Consider the following 21,965-nt stretch of genomic DNA (forward strand, 5'->3'; position numbering starts at 1 on the left):
TTAGGTTTTCCCTTTGAGATATTCCTTGAGGTCTGGCATACCAATGAAACTACTGACTCACCTGGTCTGAAGGATGCCACAGGAGCTGACACACCAAAGAATGCAATTTCCACATCCTGATGATTTTGTCTCCCTAACCCCAACCAATCAATGGCCTCGATTCTCCAGCCCCTTGCCCTCCATGATCTTAAAAATCCCAGCCAAGAACTTCTAGGGAGATGGATTTGAGAGTCCCCTTCCATCTCCTTTCCTGGTGCCCTGTAATTGATAAACTCTTTCTCTGCTGCAAACGCTGCTGTCTCAGGGTAATGGGTCTGTTACTGCACAGCAAGCACATGAAAATCTCTTGGTCCTATAACACTAGTGAGCCTGCAAGTTCATGGGCAGCTGCTTGCAAAGGTTCTCTTTGGCCAAGAGAGTACACAGCCTGTGAAGGGAATAGTGGAAACCCAAACTCTGGAGTGAAAGATCAAGACTTAGTCCTCTGGGCTGAGATCCTGAATGACTTCCTGAGTGAAAGGTAGGCACTAACTAGACTTTTGGGCAGGAAGTGGGAGGCTCAAGTCCAGCCTGGGTCAGCACCAGATCCCTGCAGTGTTGTGGGTAGATGTGCACTGGTGAGGGCATAGGGGCCCCTTGGTTCTACCTGGGCTACCCTGCCCTCACTGTGGGCTGCCATCAGTTGCTGGGCATGTGTAGTCATCAAGAGTGTTGTATCTCTCCTTGCCACCATTCCCAGCCAGACTCACGCTTCCTCTCTTTCTTTCTCTCTCATGATTCCCTATGAGGTGTGACCACAGATCAGATGTGGATAGAACCTAATGGTCAACACCAGAGTCATATAACTCCCTGTTTTGCATGTGCTTTCTTTAAACTAGCCAATTCACAGCCCCCACATGAAAATGTAAGGGATAATGGACCTGATAGGTTTTGGATTTGTGTCCCTCCCTGACCAAATCTCATGTCAAATTATAATCCCCATGTTGGAGGAGGGGCCTGGTGGGAGGTGATTGGATCATGTGTTGGGGGGACTTCCCCCTTGCTGTTGTGATAGTGAGTGCTCATGAGACCTGGTTGTTTCAAAGTGTGTGGCACCTTCCCCTTTGCTCTCTTCCTCCTTTTCCAGCAATGTAAGGCATGCCTGCTTCCCCTTCACCTTCTGCCATGATTGTAAGTTTCATGAGGCCTCCTAGCCATGCTTCCTGTACAGCTACAGAACTGTGAGTCAATGAAACCTCTTTTCTTTATAAATTACCCAATCTCAGGTAGTTCTTTAAAACAATGTGAGAATGGACTAATACAGGACCTTAAGGCCCATGGACCTTGGCAAAGGTCTAATCCCACAGGTCCTTCTCCCCTCCACCACCCCCCACCCCCTGCACCTGGTAGTTGAGCTCCTTTTGCCTCCAGACATCCTGTTGCCTCCCCCTCTCCTGCCATTGGCAAGCCTAATGTTTCTGGGACTTGTGCATAATAAATGTATTCTGTTTCTTGCGTCTTGGTTTCACTTCCTCATTGTGTCTCACCTGACACACATCTGAATGTAACTTCCACCTGGTCAGAGCTCTCCTAGAGAGTGGCTATCTTGGCCAATAGCCATTCCAACAGAGGGATCTCAAGACCAAATAGAAATAAACCATAACAAAAATCATAACAGAGGTAAAGATGTTGGGTCTGTGATGTCTACTAGACATCTAAAAATAGGTCACAAATACAATATTCTTTTACTTTAAATTTTTTTTCTTTTATTCTACACAAATACAAAGAAGACAAGAAGAAATACAATATTAGATATATGACCATGGAGTTTGGAAGACAGCCTGGGATGGAGATATACACATAATTTTTTGGCTTGTAGTGGTATTTGCAGCCACAACCTTGGATGAGATCACCAGTAGAATATTTGTAGATTGAGAAATAGATCAATTTGGAGAGAATTGGTATTTATGCATGGTGTCTACTATCTCTACTAAAAATACAAAAATTAGCCATATACGGTGGCACACACCTGTAATCCCAGTTCCTCAGGAGGCTGAGGCATGAGAATTGTTTGAGCCAGGATGCAGAGGTCAGTGAGCCGAGATCACGCCACTACACTCTAGTCTGGGCAACTGTGTCTCAAAAAAAAAAAAGGATTCTATCTCCAAATGTGGTCACATTCTGAGGTGCTGGGGGCTAGGACTTCAACATATACATTTTGGGGAGACACAATTCATTTCATAGCATTGGGAAATACAGCATACATATAGAAAATTATTATTTATGTAGATTTTAATAAATTTTTCTTAAGTTGATACTGATGTAACTACCACTGAAGGCAATACAGACTATTAGTGTGCTCAGAGTCCTGAGTGCTCTGTCTGGGTCACAATGTGCTCCTCCCTCAACACCCAGATGAATTCAACATCCCGATTTTTAAAATCAGTATTATCTGACTTTGTAAATAGTTTTTTCTATTGCGTATGAATCTCCAAAATATAGTTTATATGTGGCCGTTACTGACCTTTACAGGAATGGAATAATATGTGCTCTGTTTGGTTTGATATCTTCTGCAAAATAAATGTAAGATTCACTCAGGATATTCCATGTATCCATGTATCTCTGTAACATCCATTTTCATTGCCATTGAAGGAACAACTTATCTGTCCAATCTTTTGCTGATGTGCCTTTGTATTGCTTTCAGTTATTTGCAATAATGATGCTGCTGTGAAAGTTTTTGTCCATATATCCTGATGTACATAAGAATGGCTTTGGTTTTTTTACACTTTTCTTTAGCATCTCTCTTGGGAAGATATACATATCTTAAATGTTTATGTTTTAATAGCAGAATTTCAACAGGCAAAAACTGACCAAACTAAAAGATAACAGTCAAATTACAATCACAATTGGAGATATTAACACTTCTTTCTCACTTATTGTTAGAACAAGCAGGCAAAAAACAAGAATGCAAAAGATTTATCTTGATTTAGTGGCATTTGTATAACACTATATCCAACATTATTTGAACACACATTCTTTTTCTAGTGAATATGGAATGTTCATGAGGGCAAACATACTGGGTCAAAAAATAAGTCTCAAGAAATTTCAAAAGATTGAACACGTACAGTGTATTTTCTCTGGCTACAATAAAATTAAATTAGTAATATAGTAATAAATAACTGAGATATCTAGAAAGTCTTCACATATTTAGAAATAAAGCAAAACGTACTTTTATATAACCAATGGGTCAAAGAAGAAATAACAAGGAGCATTAGAAAGTATTTTGAACTGAATGGTGATTAAAACATGACAAATAAAAACTTGTGGAATGCAGTCAAAACAGTGCCCAAGGTAATATTGCAACTTTAAGTGTTTATATTTAAAAATAAAAATATCTAAAAATAATGATTGAATTTTAAATCCTAAAATTAGACAAATAGAAAAATGGGCTAAATCCAAAGGAGAAATAAAGAAATAGCAATCCTAAGAGTAGAAATAAAAAGTATGTAATAGTTTACTGAGAATGATGATTTCCAATTTCATCCATGTCCCTACAAAGGACATGAACTCATCATTTTTTATGGCTGCATAGTATTCCATGGCATGTATACATATGTAACTAACCTGCACATTGTGCACATGTATCATAAAACCTAAAGTATAATAATAAAAAAAAGTTAAAAAAAAAGTATGTAATAGAGAAAATTAACAAAGCTAAATACAGATTTTTAAAAGAGATTAATAAAATTGATAAATGTCTGCCAAAATTGATCAAGAAATAAGGGAAATTTGAAATTACTAATACCAGAGAAAAAAGCACTGCTACAGATCTGGCAGACAATAAAAGGATAATAAGTAATTATCAACATCTTTCCAGGAGGGAACTTGTAGGTACAAATAATTTTCCTGGTGAATTATGTCAAACATATACAGAAAATATTTCACCAGTGCCACACAAACTCTCAGAAAATACAGAAGGAGGCAACTTTTCCTAATTCATTCTATGAGACTAGCATTACCATAACACCAGAAAATAGTAATAAAAAAAGTACAGATTAATATCCCTCACAGACATAGATATGAAAATCTTTAACACCACTTCAGGAAATCAAATCTAACCAAATATAAAAGGTTGTTCTAGCATGCCCAAATGGAGTTTGTTCCTGGAATTCAAGGCTGGTTTAATATTTAAAATCAATCAATGTAATTTACCATACTAAGAGAATAAAGGAGAAAAGCCATGTAAGTATCTCAAAGAGGTGGGAAAAGTGATTGACAAGATTTAATTGCTTTTCAAAAAACAATATCTCAGCAAAGTAGGAATTGAAGGAAATTCCTTTTGTCTCAGGGCAAAAGCAGAGCTATGAAGTAATCATAAGGAATTATGCCTTGAGACACACAGCTTTTGTACTAGAGTGGATCCTGCACCCAACTGATGAGCAGCTTGTGTTCTTGCATCTGGGAGCAGATAGGTTATAGACAGCTGTGTGGTTTGCTGCAAGGCTCAATGAGAAGACAAATGCCTGATGGGGTTCTGCTGACAATTGTTGATCTCTGTCCCACATCTTTTAAGGAGACTGGAGCCCAGTGTGGCCTGTGGGTCCCTTATGAGTTGAACCTTTAGACCTCCCAGTAGGCAGTGGCTGTACTTATTACAGATGTGCATGGTGCTAAGTACTCTGAGAACTACAAAAATGATAATACTTGATGCACATATGATGAGGAGGCACCACAGTCAGGTGGTTAATGCATGAGCTCTGGAATCAGACAGAATGAGTTCAAATCTTGGCTTCTCAACTACCTTATGACAGACCTGAGAAAGGTTCTAAAGTTGCAAAAGGAAGTGAAACCAAATTTGCCAAAGGAAGTTAAGAGAAACCTGTCTGCCAGGAAGAGATATTGTGGAGTGTGGCATCTGGGCAGGAGGGCACTCTGCCCCCACCTCAGAACACTTTGTATCCCAGGTGATGCTGGGGACTCAGGCCTTTCCAAGGTGGCCATAAAGAAGGCTCATTTGCTTCAGGATTTGGACAGGTGATAGACAGATCCTGTTTTGTCTGTTTGTTTGTTTGTTTGTTTTAAAGGTATCCCCAGACTATATCTACCAGCATGGAGGTGGGGTAGGGTACAGAGGTAAACAGATGTCCTCTGTGGTGGCTGCCTAAAAGGAAGAGGCTGGGGTAAGTTGCACCCATGCCACTTGGTCACTCCTTCCCCACCTTAGCACATGCCCTGCTGCTGCCATCCTGGGCCTCCTGAGTGCCTCAGTATCTGCAAGAGACTGAGCAAAACCCTGCTTCTTTCCATCCTTGACTCTCTTACTCTGACCTCCAGTGAGCTGGGCCCTCACTCTGGCACAATCCAGGTTGCTCCAGCCCTCTGCTTTGAGCAGATTCTGCCCTCACATGACTCAGAGAGAAAGGGCTAGTGGACTCCCAGGCACTGGTTGCTGAAGCTGCCTCTCCAGGCCAGGAGTTGAGAAGCCTGCAGACCTGGTGCCCTGGTGGAGCCAACTCTGCTGGAACTAAGTACCCACAGTCCTGAACAGTTCCCACATAGCATGGGGCCCCATCCAGTGGCAAACATCTGCAACTAGCAGGTGGAAGTTCCAAAGGAACAGCCAGAAAGTTTCACTAGGGAAAGGCCCCTGGGCTTCCACCTTTGTCCTGTGGTGACTTTCCTTCACTTCCTTTGCAGTGCACCCTCTATCATGCAGCCCAGGGAGGCATCACAAATATCAGGCTGAAGAGTGCATGGTTTGCCTTGGAAGATTAGGTAGCTAGGAAGCATCTCCAAACTGCATTCTATGTCCTCAGTATCAGATAGGTATGCCCTGCTTTTCAAGGGCAATGCTTTTAGCAAGCTTCTCCCCCAGCCTCACTGAATGCCAGTCCTCTGACTATCACCCCACTGGTTCATCCAGACCACTGTGCTCCTCCGTCACTTCTACAGATACCTCAGTCTTCACTGACTAACTGATATGGTTTGGCTCTATGTCCCCACCCAAATCTCATTTTGAATTGTAATCTGAATTGTAATTCCCATGTGTGGAGGGAGGGACTTGGTAGGAGGTGATTGGATTGTAGGTGTGGTTTCCCCCATGCTGTTCTCATGATAGTGAGGGAATTCTCATGAGATCTGACGGTGTATAAGTGGCAGTTTCCCCTGCACTCTCTCTCGCCACCAAGTAAGACGTGCCTTGCTTCCCCTTTGCCTTCTGCCATGATTGTAAGTATCCTCTGGCCTCCCAGCCATGCGGAACTGTGAGTTAATTAAACCTCTTTTGTTTATAAATTACCCAGCCCCACATAGTTCTTTATAGCAGTGTGAAAACAGATCAATATATCAACCCATCATTAACTGGCCAACCTTATCACTTCCACCGCCCAGTCAGCCCATCTGCAGACTTGACCTTCCAGCGTGCTTTGAACTTTGAGATGACCGACATGGACACTACTATTCCCTGGGTCTCATCTCCTGGTTCCCCCAGGAGCCAGGGTTAGCCTGGAAGACTCAAGCTCTGGGCTAGGTTTCCTCTGGTCTTGGAACTCCCATTTGACTGGCTCATTGCAGTGTGGAGTGGACAGCCCCCTGCAAAAGGCAGTCTCCACTAACCCACCTATGTTTATGGTAAACAGCCCTACCCCACTTTGAACCTTTCCTTTAGCCCAGAAGCCACCTCTCAGTCACATTTGGAGCTCCTAAAGGGCAGCAGCAGAGAGTCAGTCTTCCTAGGATCCCTGTCTGCACCAGCATACTTATCACTACTTCAGCAATTGTCTGTTTTCTAGTAGCTAGGACCTTGACCAACTGGGCAGCCAAGCCTGCCTTTAACTCTGATGAAATCAATATGGCTACCATGTCCTCTTTCTAGCCTCTCCCTGGCAGGATCCCCTGATGTATTTGATGGCATTTACCCTTTGAGAAACGTAAAATCTCAGTACAAGCTCTAAACTGAGCCTTTACTGCAGCCCAGACACCCAATGGGAGCATAATGCCATCAGATTTTGCATACATGGTATCTCCATATCCATCTTTGATATCTCTGCTAGCACCCACTCAACATTGGGTGGCACCTCGGGTCCTTTTCCCATTTGCACAGCCACTACTTCTAGCTCTGGAGCCATCACTGGATGCTCAGCATCAGGCACAGTTCACCTTTTGCTAACCCCTCTCCCGACCCATTTCCATTCATGGACTCTGGGGCTTTTCTGGGTAATGACAGCTCTAGGACCAGTGTGTCTGCCCCAGACCCAGCTCCACATCTGAAGCACTCAGCTTTAGAACAGGGCCTAGAGGGGCATGCAGCACCTTAGTTTATGTTGGGGAGGCTTACACATGAGCACCAGGGTTCCTGCAAGCCTACAGCACCTCTGGTACAGTTGGAGAGGGCAGTACTACTGAAAGCAAAAACTCCTGGGAAACACTTTCCTCCCTGCCTACAGTCAGAGCAGCTGGGGCCTGTCCTGCCAAAGCACACCTCTTAGAACATCACTGAGAAGAAACATGTTCCAGAAGGCACCTCTGTTCCTTCTTGTGTTCATAACACCTGGAAACCATCTGGCCAAAGCACGTCTGTTGTGGTTGGAGGAGCCCGCACATACCAGTGCTTGGGACACTTCTGTCTTGCCGACAGACCACCTGGAACACAGCTGGCCAGAGCGCATCTGCATCCCTCAAAGGGAAGGAGAAAGCAGCACATCTATGCTTGGAGGCCTTTATGTTTCCACCACAAGCAGAGCACCCTGTTGCACCTTTCCAAGCACCTATGTTGCAGTAGCGGGGGACAACACACTACCTGTGACTGAAAGTCTTCTCTTCTTGTGTCTGGTCAAAGCACTTGGGGCCCATATGGCCAGAGCAAATCTGTTACTACTGGAGAAGCCTGCACAACAGAGAAGAAACATGTGCCCCAAGATACTTCTGTTCATGACTTCTGTCAAACACCTGCGGACCACTCAGCTTGAGCACATCTGTTTCTGTTGGAGGGGCTAGTGCCATATCTGTGACTGAAGAAACTACTGTTTATGAATACAGTCAGAGCATGTGAGGGCCATAAAACCAGAGTATAGGCAGTGCAATGCCTGCAATGGGAGGAGATGGCACCATATATGGGTTTGTTTGGGGGGGGACACTTCTGTTTATGAACACAGCCAGAACACCTGGGGTCCACAAGTCCAGAATTCAGGTGTACAATGGGAGGAAACAGCACCCCACCTGTGCCTGCAGAAACTTCTGTCCATGAATAGACAGCCTGAGGTCCACAAGTCCAGATTAAAGATGGTGCAATGGCAGGACACAGCCCCACACCTATGCTTACTCACAAATGCAGCCAGAGTGCCTGGGGTCCACAAGTGAGGATTCAGGTGGCAAGTGGAGGGTACAGTACCATTCAAGTGTTTGGGTACCCTTCTCACCATCATTCAGAGCAACTGGGACATTGGTGGCTGGAGCACACTTGTTGCAGTCAGATGGGAGAACACATTGAAGAAGATACTTCTATTCTCACCTTCAATCAGAACACCAGGGGCCTAAGCCAGGGTACCTTCCCCCTTTCATTTTGGAGAAAACAGCATCACTGAGAAAATATCTGTGCTTCAGGACCTTTTCCGCCTGCTTTTGATCAGGTCAAATGTGCTTCTGTGGTTGGCACGGCAAGCACAGCCTCATCTTTGGGGCACCCTCGGCACCTGCACAGGGATTCTTTGGGGTCAGAAGCATGCAGCATCACCCTATTTGTTTTCTTCTCATGTAGACTTAGGGTCCTCAGTGACCAAAAGCAAAACCTTCCTCTAGAAATGGCAGGTGACCACTATTCCCCATGATTTGATCTTGTTCTGCTGGGAGCAGGTTCTGCTCCTTCTAGTTACGGCAAACAAGCTTCACCTGCCCTTTGTCCTGCCAGAGCAAACTGGAAGCCCAACACCCTGGAGTGTTTGTGAACGTGTCCAAGGTCTTGGGTTCAGAGGAGCCAAGTCAGAAGTCGACACACTAGCCTAAGATGTTCCCCTGTGGAGAGAAGAGAGAGATCGGTGAGTATCAGCCGGGCAACACTACACTCTGTTTTAGTGTTATCCTGGAAGAACTAAGCTCTGGGCAGGTTTCCTCCAGTCTTGGAACTGTCAGGACACCCATTGCTGTCTATGTCTGCCACGTTTCCTCCGCTCGCGTGTTTTTGCTCTAACTCAATGATGGAGAAAATACTGACTTGTATAAGCCATGATTGTTGAGCCAGGCTTAACTGTGCAAAGTTTCTGTGGCCCAGGGCCCAGGATCTAGAACATGGAGTATAAATGTCTTTTTTGTTTAATTTAGTTGTATGCCAGTAATTCACACACATTCACAATTTTTTTTTGGCTGCAGGGGGTTGTGGGGGAGAGATGGGGGTCTCATCATGTTGCCCAGCCTGGTCTCAAACTTGGCTCAACTGATCCTCCCGCCTTGGCCTCCCAAAGAGTTGGGATAACAGGTGTGAGCCACCACGTCCAGCAACATTCACACTTTCACCTATGGATGATTGGCTTGGCAATCAGGCTTTTGGGCCTGAAGGAAAAAAGGAAGAAAGAACTCATGCATGACTGCTCCGTAATTTAAAAAAAATTTAAGTCTGTTAGGATGTAATAGATTACATAGATATTGGTATCATGTTGCTTTGACAAATTACAAATGATTATCTTTTAAGGTAAATAGCAGGATAGGTTCTGTTTGGAAAAATAACTGGTCTATCTCGAGTCCTAACCACAAAAATATTGTCACAAGATTTATAATTTCACACAGACTTGGCTGACCTTGGAGTTGTACTGTGCTGAAAATACAATCTTTTTAAAGGTATTTTACAACCCATGAAGACATCTTAAGATGGTGGAAAGAAAAATAAAGTACAAGCATTTCCTTCAGCTGCTTACAGATTACAGTTGTCCCTTGAACGATGCATGGGGGTAAGGGGGCTGCTTCCCCCATGCAGTCCAAAATGTCTGCATGACTTGTGACTTCCCCAAAACTTAACCACTAATAGCCTACTGTTGACTGGAGGCCTCACTGATAACATGAACGGTTAACACATTCTGTTTGTTATATGTATTATATACAGCATACTTACAATATAATAAGCTAGAGAAAAGTAAATGGATGAGTGGATCATCATAAAGGTTTCATCCTTGTCATTTTCATGTTGAGCAGGCTGAGGAGGAGGAGGAGGATGAAAAGGAGGGGTTGGTCTTGCTGTCTCAGGAGGGGCCGCAGTGGAAGAAAATCCACATGTAAGTGGATCTGTGCAGTTCAGACCCGTGTTGTTTAAGAGTCAATGTATTATATTAATCAGTGCTAGGTCTTGGTGATATAGAATTCAAAGATTTATCTCTTGCATCCCAGCAATTTACAGTATAGCAGAGAGAGACAGATAAATAAACCAAATATTACACCTGGAAAGATAGTGGTGACGATACGGGAGTAGGTAAGAAGGACATAAAACTAGGTGTGAGAGAGATGGAAAAAAATAAAATAAAATAAATAATAAAAAAAAGGAGGAAGTGTCCAGGAAGAGAAAGGCTGTTTGGGGGTCAAAGAAATAGCATGCTAAAAGTCAGGGAACACTAATCTGTGTAACAAACCTGCACCTGTATCCTAGAACTTTAAATTAAATTAAATTAAATTAAAAGTCAGGGAAGAAAGAGATCATGACCCTGTGGGACACCAGGCAAGTAGTCAAATGTGGTTGGAGAGTGAAACCCAAGCTGGGAGATGTGGCTGCTGTGTTCAAGTGCAGATCATGGACAAACAGACATACCATGAGGGGGCATTTGTCCATTATCCACAAAGTATGAGGAATCATGAAAGGATAAGCAAAGAAGTTACATGATATATGTAGATTTTAGAAACACTCTATGCCTCCCTGAAAGGAAGAATTAAATAGATGTCAGAATAGAAGCAGATAGGCTTAGGAAATTTTTTTTGCAGTGATCCAATGCAAAAATGAGCCACTGAGCTCCCAGTCTAGAGGAATTGACAGTGGGATGGTTGAAGAGGTAAGGGAAGAGGCAAGGGAAGCAGGCGATGCCAACAAGACCAGGGCTATTTTAGCCATCTGGTTTAGATAAACGGATATGAGTTGTTTTGGAAAACATACATTAAGTTAACTTTCTAATAGTTTGACATGGCATGGAAGACCTAGGTGATATTCATAAAGCCACTCATTGACCCATTTAGTCATCAGTTGGGCATATATATTATTATATGAGACAAAATGAGTAGTCTAAGGGGTACTTTAGGTAACAGCATCAATTTTTTAAAAAACAAGGCTAAAAATCTTATGAAACCTAATTCTAGTTGGAGAAAATAAAATAAACAACAAATGTAATAAATTAGTAAATTATTTGATAGGTTCCAGTAACAACTGCAGGGAGATGAAGGGCAGCCAATGTAGGATTGAGTTTGGGGCTAGGGAGAAGTGTGAGTTTCTATTTAAATAGACTGGAAATGGTAAACCTCATTGGGAAGGTGGAATCTGAGCAAAGTCTAGAAGGCAACAATTAAACAAACCACACAGTTATCTGAGGGAAAGGCATTCCAATTAGTGGGACTAGCCACTGTAAAGGCTCAGAGGAAGGATGTCTCTTGCCCGCAGGGAGCAGTGAGCAACTCAACAGGGGGCCAGGATGAAGTTGGCACTTTGCAGAGTGGGAAGAAGGGGGAACAGAGATGGAGAGGGATGAAGAGACTAAGTGGGGCCTTGGAGGATGTGATAAGAACATTGCCTTTTACTCACAGATAGAAATCATGGAGGGTTTGGAGCAAAGGATGATATGATCTGACTGAGGCTTAATAGGATCATTCTGGTTTCTGGGGATGAGAGACCATTTAGGTGGCTATGGCCATAGTCATGAAGGCTTGGACACAGTGGTGGTGGTGCAGGTGATGAGAAGTAAAATTTGTATATATTTTGAAGCATTTTCTCTTGGCTTGAATGGCAGGAGTATGTGTGGAAAAGGAAGAAGGACTCCATAGACTTGCTATTTGAGTTTAGAAAAGGTTTTGGCCTCATCAAGGTATATTCGGTCACTGGGCATGTGAAAAAAGATGGCTGAGGGAGAATTCCTAGAAGGGGAAAATAGGGAGTGAGGACATGGGAGGATAACAAACTCCTAAATACATGTGATTGAGTTCATTGGTTGTGCATATGGAAATTACCCCTACCTCAAACCATCACACAAATGATGAATTTAAGATATCAGATAACAAAAAACATGAAAAAAAACTAAATCCAGGTACATCATAATCAAACTGCTTAGTCTCTAGAAGAAAATCAAAAGACATCCCAAGAAAAAGCACACATTATGTGTTCCAGCGAAACACATGCATTGTTCTAACGAGCAACAAAGAAAAGAAGGAGTAAGATGTAGCTACGGACGAATGAACAAAATTTGAGTATATTATTATCAAAACTTCCCCCGAAACAGAATATGGCACATTTCTCATTGGAAATATACAAGCTAGAACTCAATGAGTTAGCATTTTTTAAAACTCGAAAGAAAAAATACTGTGAACCTATACCCCGTGAACCTGCCAGAATGTGGAGACACAGGTGCTAACACTACACCCAGTGAAACTCTTTTAAAAATGAAGGTACACACACACACACACACACAACTCAACCTTTTTATACACGTAAATGCTTATTTATCACTAGCATACCTTTCAGAAAAAAAAAAGTTAAAGGAAGTCCTCTGAGCAAGAGAAAAATAGTGCAACTTAGATATCTGGATCTACACAAGCAAATGAGTAGCAATGGAAAAAGTAAATACAAAAATATATGCATATGTGTGTGTATGGGTGTGTGTGTGTGCATGTCAAACACTTTCTGTAAAAGTAAAATGTATGGCACAATGGCACAAATGATAAGAGGAGAGAAATGGAAGTGTACTGTTCTTATTGTATAGTTCTTATACTATATGTGAAACAATATAATATTACTTGGAGGTAGACTATATATGTTACTCTATGTAGTTTATACTATAGTATGTAGTATATCCTATATAATATAATCACTTTAAAAACACTTAAGAATTATATTTAGTAGGTAAACAAAAGAGATAAAATGGAATCACGAAAATAATCCAAAAGAAGGTATACAAAGAGGAAAAGGAAACAAAGACCAGATGGAACAAACAGGAAGCAACAGCAAAATTGTCAGTGTAAACACAATGACATCTAACCATATTAAATTTAATGGTCTAAATGTACGATTTTAAAGGCAGAGATTGTTAGATTGGATTAAAAATACAAAACTATATGCTATGTATAAAAAAAACCACTTGAGGCTGGGAGCTGTGGCTCATGCCTGTAATCCCAGCACTTTGGGAGGCCGAGGCGGGTGGATCATGAGGCCAGGAGATCGAGACCATCCTGGCTAATACGGTGAAACCCTATCTCTACTAAAAATACAAAAAGTTAACCGGGCATGGTGGTGGGTGCCTCTAGTCCCAGCTACTTGGGAGGCTGAGGCAGGAGAATGGCGTGAACCCGGGAGGCGGAGCTTGCAGAGAGCCGAGATCGCACCACTGCACTCCAATCTGGGCGAGAGAGTGAGACTCCGTCTCAAAACAAAAACAAAAACACAACAAAACAAAACAAACAAACAAAAAGACTTGAAACATAAAAACGAATATAACTGAAAGGATAAGGATGGAATAACACCATGTAAAGAATCTGGAATAGTTATATCAAATGGAGTAGATTTCAGACAAAGAATATGATAAGGAATAAAAAGAGTTATTTGATAATGATAAAAGGATTAATTCAACAATAGGTCATAACAGTGCTAAATGTTTTTGCACCCAATACTAGAGTTTCACATTATATGAAACAAGGCTGATAAAACTCAAAAGAGAAATAGCATATGAGTCAAAGAAATCTCAAGAAAAATTTAAAAAATATTTTGAACAAAATTAAAGTGAAAACTCAACTTACCAAAATTTGTGGCACACAGAGCATGTAGTTCTTAGAAGGAAATTTATAGAAATGGATGCATATATTAGAACAGATGAAATCTAAAATCAATCTTAACCCTTACCTTAGGAAACTACAAAAAGAAGAGCAATTTAAGTCCAAAGTGAAATGAAAAATAATTACAGCAGAAATCGGTGAAACTGAAAACAGGAAAACAATAGAGAAAATCAATAAAACCAAAATTGACTCTTTGAAAATATCAATAAAACTGATAAATGTCTAAATAAAATAACCAAGAAAAGGTAGACAAGACACAAAAAGGAGCATCACTATTGAGTCACAGATATTAAAAGCATAATAAAAATATTAGAATGCCACAAATTTGATAATGTAGATTAAATGGCCAATTCCTTGAAAGACACAGTCTGCCAAAAGGATAAATAGAGACTATAAATAAGCCTATATCTATCAAAGTAATTGAATCAACAATCAATAACCTTCCAAAACAGAAAGCACTAGGCCCTGGTGCTTTTACTGGTGAATTCTAAATATTTGAGAAAGAGATTAAGTCCTTTACAAGCAGCTCTAGAAAACTGAGGCAGAGGAAAGACTTCCTAACACATTCTATGAGAACAGCATTATCCTATTACCAAAATCAGACAAATCCACTGCAGAAAAGAAAACTACAGACCAATATCGTTCATGAATATAAATGGAAAAAGCCTCAATAAAATATTAGCAAATCAAAACCAAAAATGTATAAAAAGAATTATACATTATGGCCAAGTGGAATTTATTCCAGGTATGCAAGTCTGATTCAACATTTGAAAATCAATTAATGCAATCTATCATATCAACAGGCTAAAGAAAAAAAGTATATAATCATATCAATAGATGCAGAAAAAGCATTGGAGAAAAATCCAACACCTATTTGTGATAAAAAGCTTTCAGCAAACTAAGAATTAAGAGTAGAACATTCTCAACTTGATAAAACATCTACCAAAAAACCGACATCATATTTAATGGTGATAAACTAGATGCTTTTCTTGTAATACTGGGAACAAGGTAAGGACTTCTGCTCAACATGGTAATGAAGTAAGATAAGCAAAGGACAGAAAATATATACAGACTGGGAAGGAAGAAATAGAACTGTCATTTTTGGCAGATACATAATTGTCTATATAGAAAACCCCTAAGAATCAATAACAACAACAAATGACCTCTAACAACCAATAAGAGATTACAGTAAGGTTGCAGGATACAAGATTAATACACAAAAGACAAGTGTTTTCCTATGTAGTAGAAATTAATAATTGGAATTTCAAGTTAAAAACACATAATACCAATAATACCATTTACATTAGCTCCTCCAAATATGAAATGTGTAGGTATAAATCTAACAAAATATGTACAAGATTTATATGAGGAGAATTGTAACACTCTGATGAAAGAGATCAAAAATCTAATCAAATGGAAAGATATTCTGTGTTCACTGACAGAAAGACTCAATATTGTTGAGATTTGATTTATTCTCAAATTGACTGTATTTCAACAGAATCCCAATAGAAATACCAGCAAGTTACTTTGTGGATATTAACAAACTGATTCTAAAGTTCATATGGAGAGTCCAAAGGACCAGAATATCCAGTGCAGTATTAAAGAATAAAGCATATTAACACTACCCGACTTCAAGACTTACTATAAGGCTACAGTAGTCAAGACAGTGTGGTATTGAAGAAAAAGCAGATAAATTGATTAATGGAACAGAATAAAGAGCCCAGAAATAGACCCATACAAATATAGTTAACTGATATTTGACCAAGGAGCACAGGCAATTCAATGGAGAAATGATAGCCTTTTCGACAAATGGTGCTGGAACAACTGGACTTACACATGTAAAAAACAACTTGGACACTGACCTTACACCTTTCACAAAAATTAACTCAAAATCTACCATAGACCCAGATGTAAAAATTATAAAACTTTTAGAAGATAACATAGGAGAAAAATCTAAGTGATCTAGGGTTTGGCAATAACTTTTTAGATACAACACAAAAAGCTTGATCCATAAAAAAAAAAAAAAGATAAACTGGACCTCATTAATGTTAAAAACTACTGCTCAGTAAAGACTATTAAGAGAATGAAAAAATGAGCCACTGACTAGGAGAAAATTATTTGTAAAACACATCTCTGATAAAGGACTGGTAATTGAAATATAAAAAGACCTCTTAAAATTCAACAGTAAGAAAACGAACAATCAATTAAAAAGTGGCCAAAAATCTGAACAGACACCTCAACAACAAAAATATACCGATGACAAATAAGATATGAAAATATGCTTAACATCCTGTGCTTAGGTAAGAGCAAATTAAAATAATGAGATACTACTACTTACCTATTAGAATGTCTAAAATCCAAAACACTGACACCACCAAATGCTGGTAAGGATGTAGAGAAATGATATATCCACTTGGAAGACACTTTGGTGGTTTCTTACAAAACTAATCATACTCTTACCATATGATTCAGCTATTGTGCTCATAAGTATTTACCCAAATGAGTTGAAATCTATGTCCACATAAAAACTTGTACAAGAGGGCTGGGTGCAGTGGCTCACACCTGTGATGGCTTGAGCCCAGACGCTCAAGACCAGCCTGCGGCAACATAGCGAGGCCTTCATCTCTACAAAAATTAAAAAATTGGCTGGGCATGGTGGCATGTGCCTGTAGTCCCAGCTACTTGGCAGGCTGAGGCAGAAGGATCGCTTGAGCCCAGGAGTTCAAGGGTGCAGTGAGCTGTGATTGTGCTACTGCACTCCAGCCTGGGTGACAGAGCAAGACCCGGTCTTAAGAAAAAAATGGCAACACGGTTTCTCTATGGCCCCCACCGGCCGCCAGGACCAGAAGCAGCTGCGAAGCCAGCCTTCCCCAGTTTCTCCCCGACAGCGCTGGGTTCGCCCTTCCCCACCAGGAAGAGTGTCCATAAGGAGAGCTCCACCTTCTCTGACTGAGGCCGGAGGTGCACACAAAGGAGCAGATCCTGGAGCTGCTGGTGCTGGAACAGTTCCTAGCCATCCTCCCAGAAAAGCTGCAGCCCTGGGTGCAGAGGCATCATCCAGAAAATGGAGAGGAAGCTGTGACTGTGCTAGAGGATGTGCAGAGAGAGCTTGATGGACCAGAGCAGGTCTTCTTTTTTGGACGAAGAAGGGACATGGTTGCAGAGAAGCTAGCACCTTCAGAAATCACTGAGCAATTGCCAACTAGCCAGCGCACGCCCGTGAAGAAGCAGCTCCAGCGAGCATCATGGGAGCTGCAGTCCTTAAGACCACATGATGAAAACATCAAAACTATAAATGTGAAATCCGCTTCAAGGCAAAAGACTTCTTCAGGCATAGAACTGCATTGCGATGTTTCCAACATCCTTGGTATAAATGCCTCCCAGAGTTCCACATATAGAGGAATCTATGAACAAGATTATTCAAAATATGAACATAGGATTGCAGAGTCCCAAAAGAATATGTACTTCAAGACTAGGCTGAAGTGTCCCAGGTCACTGTCAGGAGGCAGATAAATAAAGGGCCTTAATCTCTTATGAAAGCTCACAAGACCCTCCATACTATTGATGATATCAAGTTAATTTCCTGCGTTGGAAAAAAAATCTCCTTTGCAATGTAATTTGGAAATAACTCAATGGAAACATTAAAATGACTGCATATCTACAAGGAGTCGCCTAAACATAAGGAATGTTTTCATAATAAGCAATATTATTCTATGGGTGCTTCTGTAAGGTGGATGATCATCTTAATATAAAGGAAAAAGGGAGATGAACAAAATTGTCAAACAAGATTGATGTACCACAAGTGTTGGCAAGTGCAGTGTGTGATGGAGAAATGCACCACAGTTTAACTGGAAGAGGAAGCCCTTAACTGCTGATCACAATGCCTCAGTGTCCCCTTTTCCAGCATATTTCAGCTATGAATATGTTTCAAGCATCACAAGACAACCTTTTCAGAGTCTCCTGCATTCTTAGTAAGATGAGTTTCTAGACATGCTCTCATGAAATGAGACCCTGGATTTTGATGTTCTTGTACATACGAACAAACCACTGAAGTTCAATTTAAAGGGTCCACTGCAGTCCCTTATAAACAATTGTTGAACCCAACCTTTATAGTTAGTAAATTTTAAGACAAATTTTTGGGATATCTTATTTGGCTTATCTATTAGATATGAGCAGCTAAAAGTTTTACCTGTATTTAATCCAGTCAGATTTCCTGTTTAAGAATAAAATCACTGACTTGTACGTTATTAAAGTTATTTTGACAGTATACACACAACATAATTATCTCTTTTCCAGAGATTCTTGATAAAATTCTGTAATGTTATTACAAGAATACATGTATTGTGTTTTCCATGGTGCTACAGTTAACCAATATGGAGGCAAACATCAGAAATCAAAGCCCTTGGAAAAAGGGAAGAGGATCTTGGTCAACTTCTTTGTCTGGTTGGGTTCCTCATAGAGTGTAAAACATTTCATTCTCAAAAAATCCAACCATATCTTAGAGTAGCCCCAGAAACTGGCTTAGAGGAGCTCCAGAAATGTGGAGTGACCACACTCTGCTTAGTTAGTATGCTAATAAATGTAAGATCAGTAGGAGGAGAAATGAATGTGAATTTTATTATAGAATTTTCTGATAGTGATTATGCTTTATAGCTCTAGTGAATATGAATATGTATTGAGTTGTATTTTCAGTCATTAAAAATGTAGGATACTTTTTATTTGGGCCTCATTCTCTTTGTAATTAAAGAGAGGAACAAGCCCATCTATTGAAACAACAAATGCCTCAGAGATATGTGTATTGTGAATTACTGATTAATTATGGAAAAAGTTTCTTAGTTTCTATGCCATCAACTTTGTAAGATTGCATTCTCTTTATTGTGAATAATTTGAATGTCTCCACCAGAAAGTGGTGCGAATCATATCATCTAAGTATATGATGAATCTTTAAGGGGTGTTGCTGTGTGATTTGAATTATTTCGCAGTTATGTAGGTATCCTAATGAGTGAATGGTACTAGTTTATATATAAGGAGAATTACTTGGGCTAACCTTGATTTTTAAAAATTAGCATTTTATTAGCACCCCCATTATATTAATTTTCAGGGATAGTAAATATTCCAAAATGAAAACAAACAAACAAAAATAACAACAACAACAACAACAACAAAAAACACCTTGCACATGAATGTTTGTAGCGGTTTTAATCATAATTGCCCCAAATTAGAAGCAACCAAAATGTCCTTCAAAAAGTGAATAGATAAACCAACTGTGGTATATCTATGCAATGGAATATTATTCAGCAATATGAAGAAATGAGCTGTTGAGCTATGAAAAGAGATGGAAGAACATTAAATTCATGCTGCAAAGTGAAAGAAGCCTGTCTGAATAGGTTAAATACTGTATGATTCCAACTATATGACATTTGGAAAGGCAAAACTAGAGACAGTAAAAAGATCCGTGGTTGCTAGGAGTTTGGGGGAGGAAGGGATTACATGGAGCACAGGAGATTTTTGGGGTAGTGAAACTATTCTGTATGATGCTACAATATGGGTACATGACATTATGCAATTGTCAAAACCCACAGAACTGTATAACAGGGGGAGTTAACCATAATGTGTACTATAGACTTTAGTTAATATATTAATATTGGATCATTAGTTGTAACAAATGTACCACATGAATCCAAGTTGTTAGTAACAGGATAAACTGTGTATGTACGGGTGGAGAAGATACACGAGAACACACTGTACTTTCTCCTCAATTTCTCTGTGAAACTGATACTGTTCTAAAATAAAGTTTGTTAATTTAATAAAAAGTAAGATTACAGAAGTTGTAACTTGACTTTATTGGTATTTGTAAAACATATAACCCAACACCAGCTGAACACATGTTTCTCTTCAAGAGCACGTGGAATGTTCATTAAGATTGGGCCAAAAAATAAGTCTTAATAATTGAGATTAATGTGTTTTCTCTGATCACAATAGAATTAAAGTAGAAACAATAACAATATGATATCTACAAAATCCTCAAATTTACAGACTAAATATTAAATAAGTACTATAATAAATATTAAATTTAAATAGTTAAATATTTAAAAATACTTACATTCATATTTAGAATGAAAGCAAGACACACTTTTATATAACCAATATATTAAAAAAAACAAGGAAAAATACAAAATATTTTGGACTGAATAAGCAAAACACAGCAAATCAAAATTTGTGACAAACAGCTAAAGTGTGGCAGCTTTAAGTGTTTATGTTTAAAACAGAAACATTTTAAGAAACAATGATTTAGGTTTCTACCCTCAGTAGAAGAATCAAAGAATAAATTAAATACAAAATGAATAGAAAAGAAGAAATAATAAAAATAGACACGGAAATAGAAATGATAAAGAGACATTATATTAATTCTGTTAATTTCTATTTATAGACATTTCTATATATAATATAGAAATTATAAAGTGTAATAAAATGGAGAAATCTCTATCAAGATTGAAGAAGAAATAACAAAGAGAAAACTCAAATTCCCAATATTAGGAATAAAAAGGGAAAGGCATGAGTCAGATCTGAAAGACGTTAAAAGGATAATGGGGAATCATAAACATCCTCTAAGAAAAAACATGCAGGTCCAGATGGTTTTTCAGGTGAATTCTATCAAATGTGTAAAAACAATATTTTACCTGTGTTACACAAACTCTTTCAGAAAGTGGAGAAAGAGGCAACTTTTCCTAACTCATTCTATAAGGCCAGTATTACCCTAATATCAAAACCTAACAAGAAGAGAAAATTACAGATAAATATCGCTCATAACATAGACACCAAAGTCTTTAGGAACACTTTAGGAAATCAGATCCAACCAAATATAAAAAGATGATCTTTTGTGACTAAGTAAGTTTTTCCCCAGGAAGGCAAAGATTCATTTAGCATCTAAAAATCAATCAATGTAATTCATCATATTAAGAGAATAAAGGAGAAATGTCCTATGGTGATCTCAATAGCTGTGAGTCTCACACCACTTTCCAAAAACATTCTAAGTAAAGCAAGAATTGGAGAGAATTCATTTCTGTGATAAAGCACATCTACAAAAAATCTTCAGTTAATACCATACTGAATACTCTTAACCTATGTATGATTAGGAACTGGGAAAGAATATCCATTGTCTCTACTTGTATCTGATAGTTTCCTGGATGTTGCAGCAAATGTAGAAGATAAGAAAAATTAATAAAAGGCATAGAGATTAAAAGCGAAGAAGGAAAAGTGACTTTAAGCACAGAAAACTTTTGTCTATGTAGAACATCCAAAAGAGGGCCACTGTAATCACAGTGGCTCACACTTGTAATCACAGCACTTTGGGAGGCCGAGGTGGGCAGATCACCTGAGGTCAGGAGTTCAAGACCAGCCTGGCCAACATGGTGAAACCCGGTCTCTACTAAAAATACAAAAATTAGCTGGGCTTGGTGGCACATGCCTATAATCCCAGCTACTCAGGAGGCTGAGGCAAGAGGATCGCTTGAACCAGGAAGCAGAGGATGCAGTGAGCTGAGATCGTGCCACTGTACTCCAGCCTAGGGGGATATAGCAAGACTCTCTAAAAAAAAAAGAAAAAAATCCTAAAGAAACTATAAAATGTAAATAGAAATTGACCAAGGTTTCAATATAAAAGTAAATATATAAAAAGCAGTTGTTTTGTCCATATACTACTATATGTCAATATATGTATATAGTACGTGAGTACACACACACACACACACACACACACACATCATCATCATCATTTTCAAGGGCTAGGGAAGTTGGTATTGGTCAATTATCAATCTCACCCAGGGCCCTGACAGCTGGCCTATGGAATTATTGCAAGTGATATTGGTGCCCTTGGGGCATAAAGCTTTTAAGCTAGCATGGATCTTGTATCTACCTGATGTACATCTTATGTCCTCGTTCCTGGGAGAAGACAGCTCACAGACAGCTGAGTTTTTGGCTGCACA

The 21,965-nt window shown here is 39.6% G+C and overlaps 1 protein-coding gene across 1 annotated transcript; it reads left to right on the plus strand.

The window, feature by feature from the left end:
- Nucleotides 1-15,789: 15,789 nt before the first annotated feature.
- LOC129051820 (zinc finger protein 396-like) lies at nucleotides 15,790-17,493 on the plus strand. The gene is made up of 2 exons (XM_054539243.2): nucleotides 15,790-15,818; nucleotides 16,935-17,493. Exons 1-2 carry the CDS (start codon nucleotides 15,790-15,792, stop codon nucleotides 17,491-17,493), a joined length of 588 nt encoding a protein of 195 aa, XP_054395218.2.
- The last annotated feature ends 4,472 nt before the right edge of the window (nucleotides 17,494-21,965 follow it).

The sequence above is a fragment of the Pongo abelii genome, chromosome 20 (genome assembly GCF_028885655.2).
Source record: "Pongo abelii isolate AG06213 chromosome 20, NHGRI_mPonAbe1-v2.0_pri, whole genome shotgun sequence".
NCBI classification, from domain to species: domain Eukaryota; kingdom Metazoa; phylum Chordata; class Mammalia; order Primates; family Hominidae; genus Pongo; species Pongo abelii.

Coding starts and splice junctions, on each gene's coding strand:
- LOC129051820 (XM_054539243.2), top strand. CDS start 15,790: ATGGTGCTGGAACAACTGGACTTACACAT. Junction 15,819..16,934: donor GAACAACTGGACTTACACAT/GTAAAAAACAAC, acceptor TCTCTGACTGAG/GCCGGAGGTGCACACAAAGG.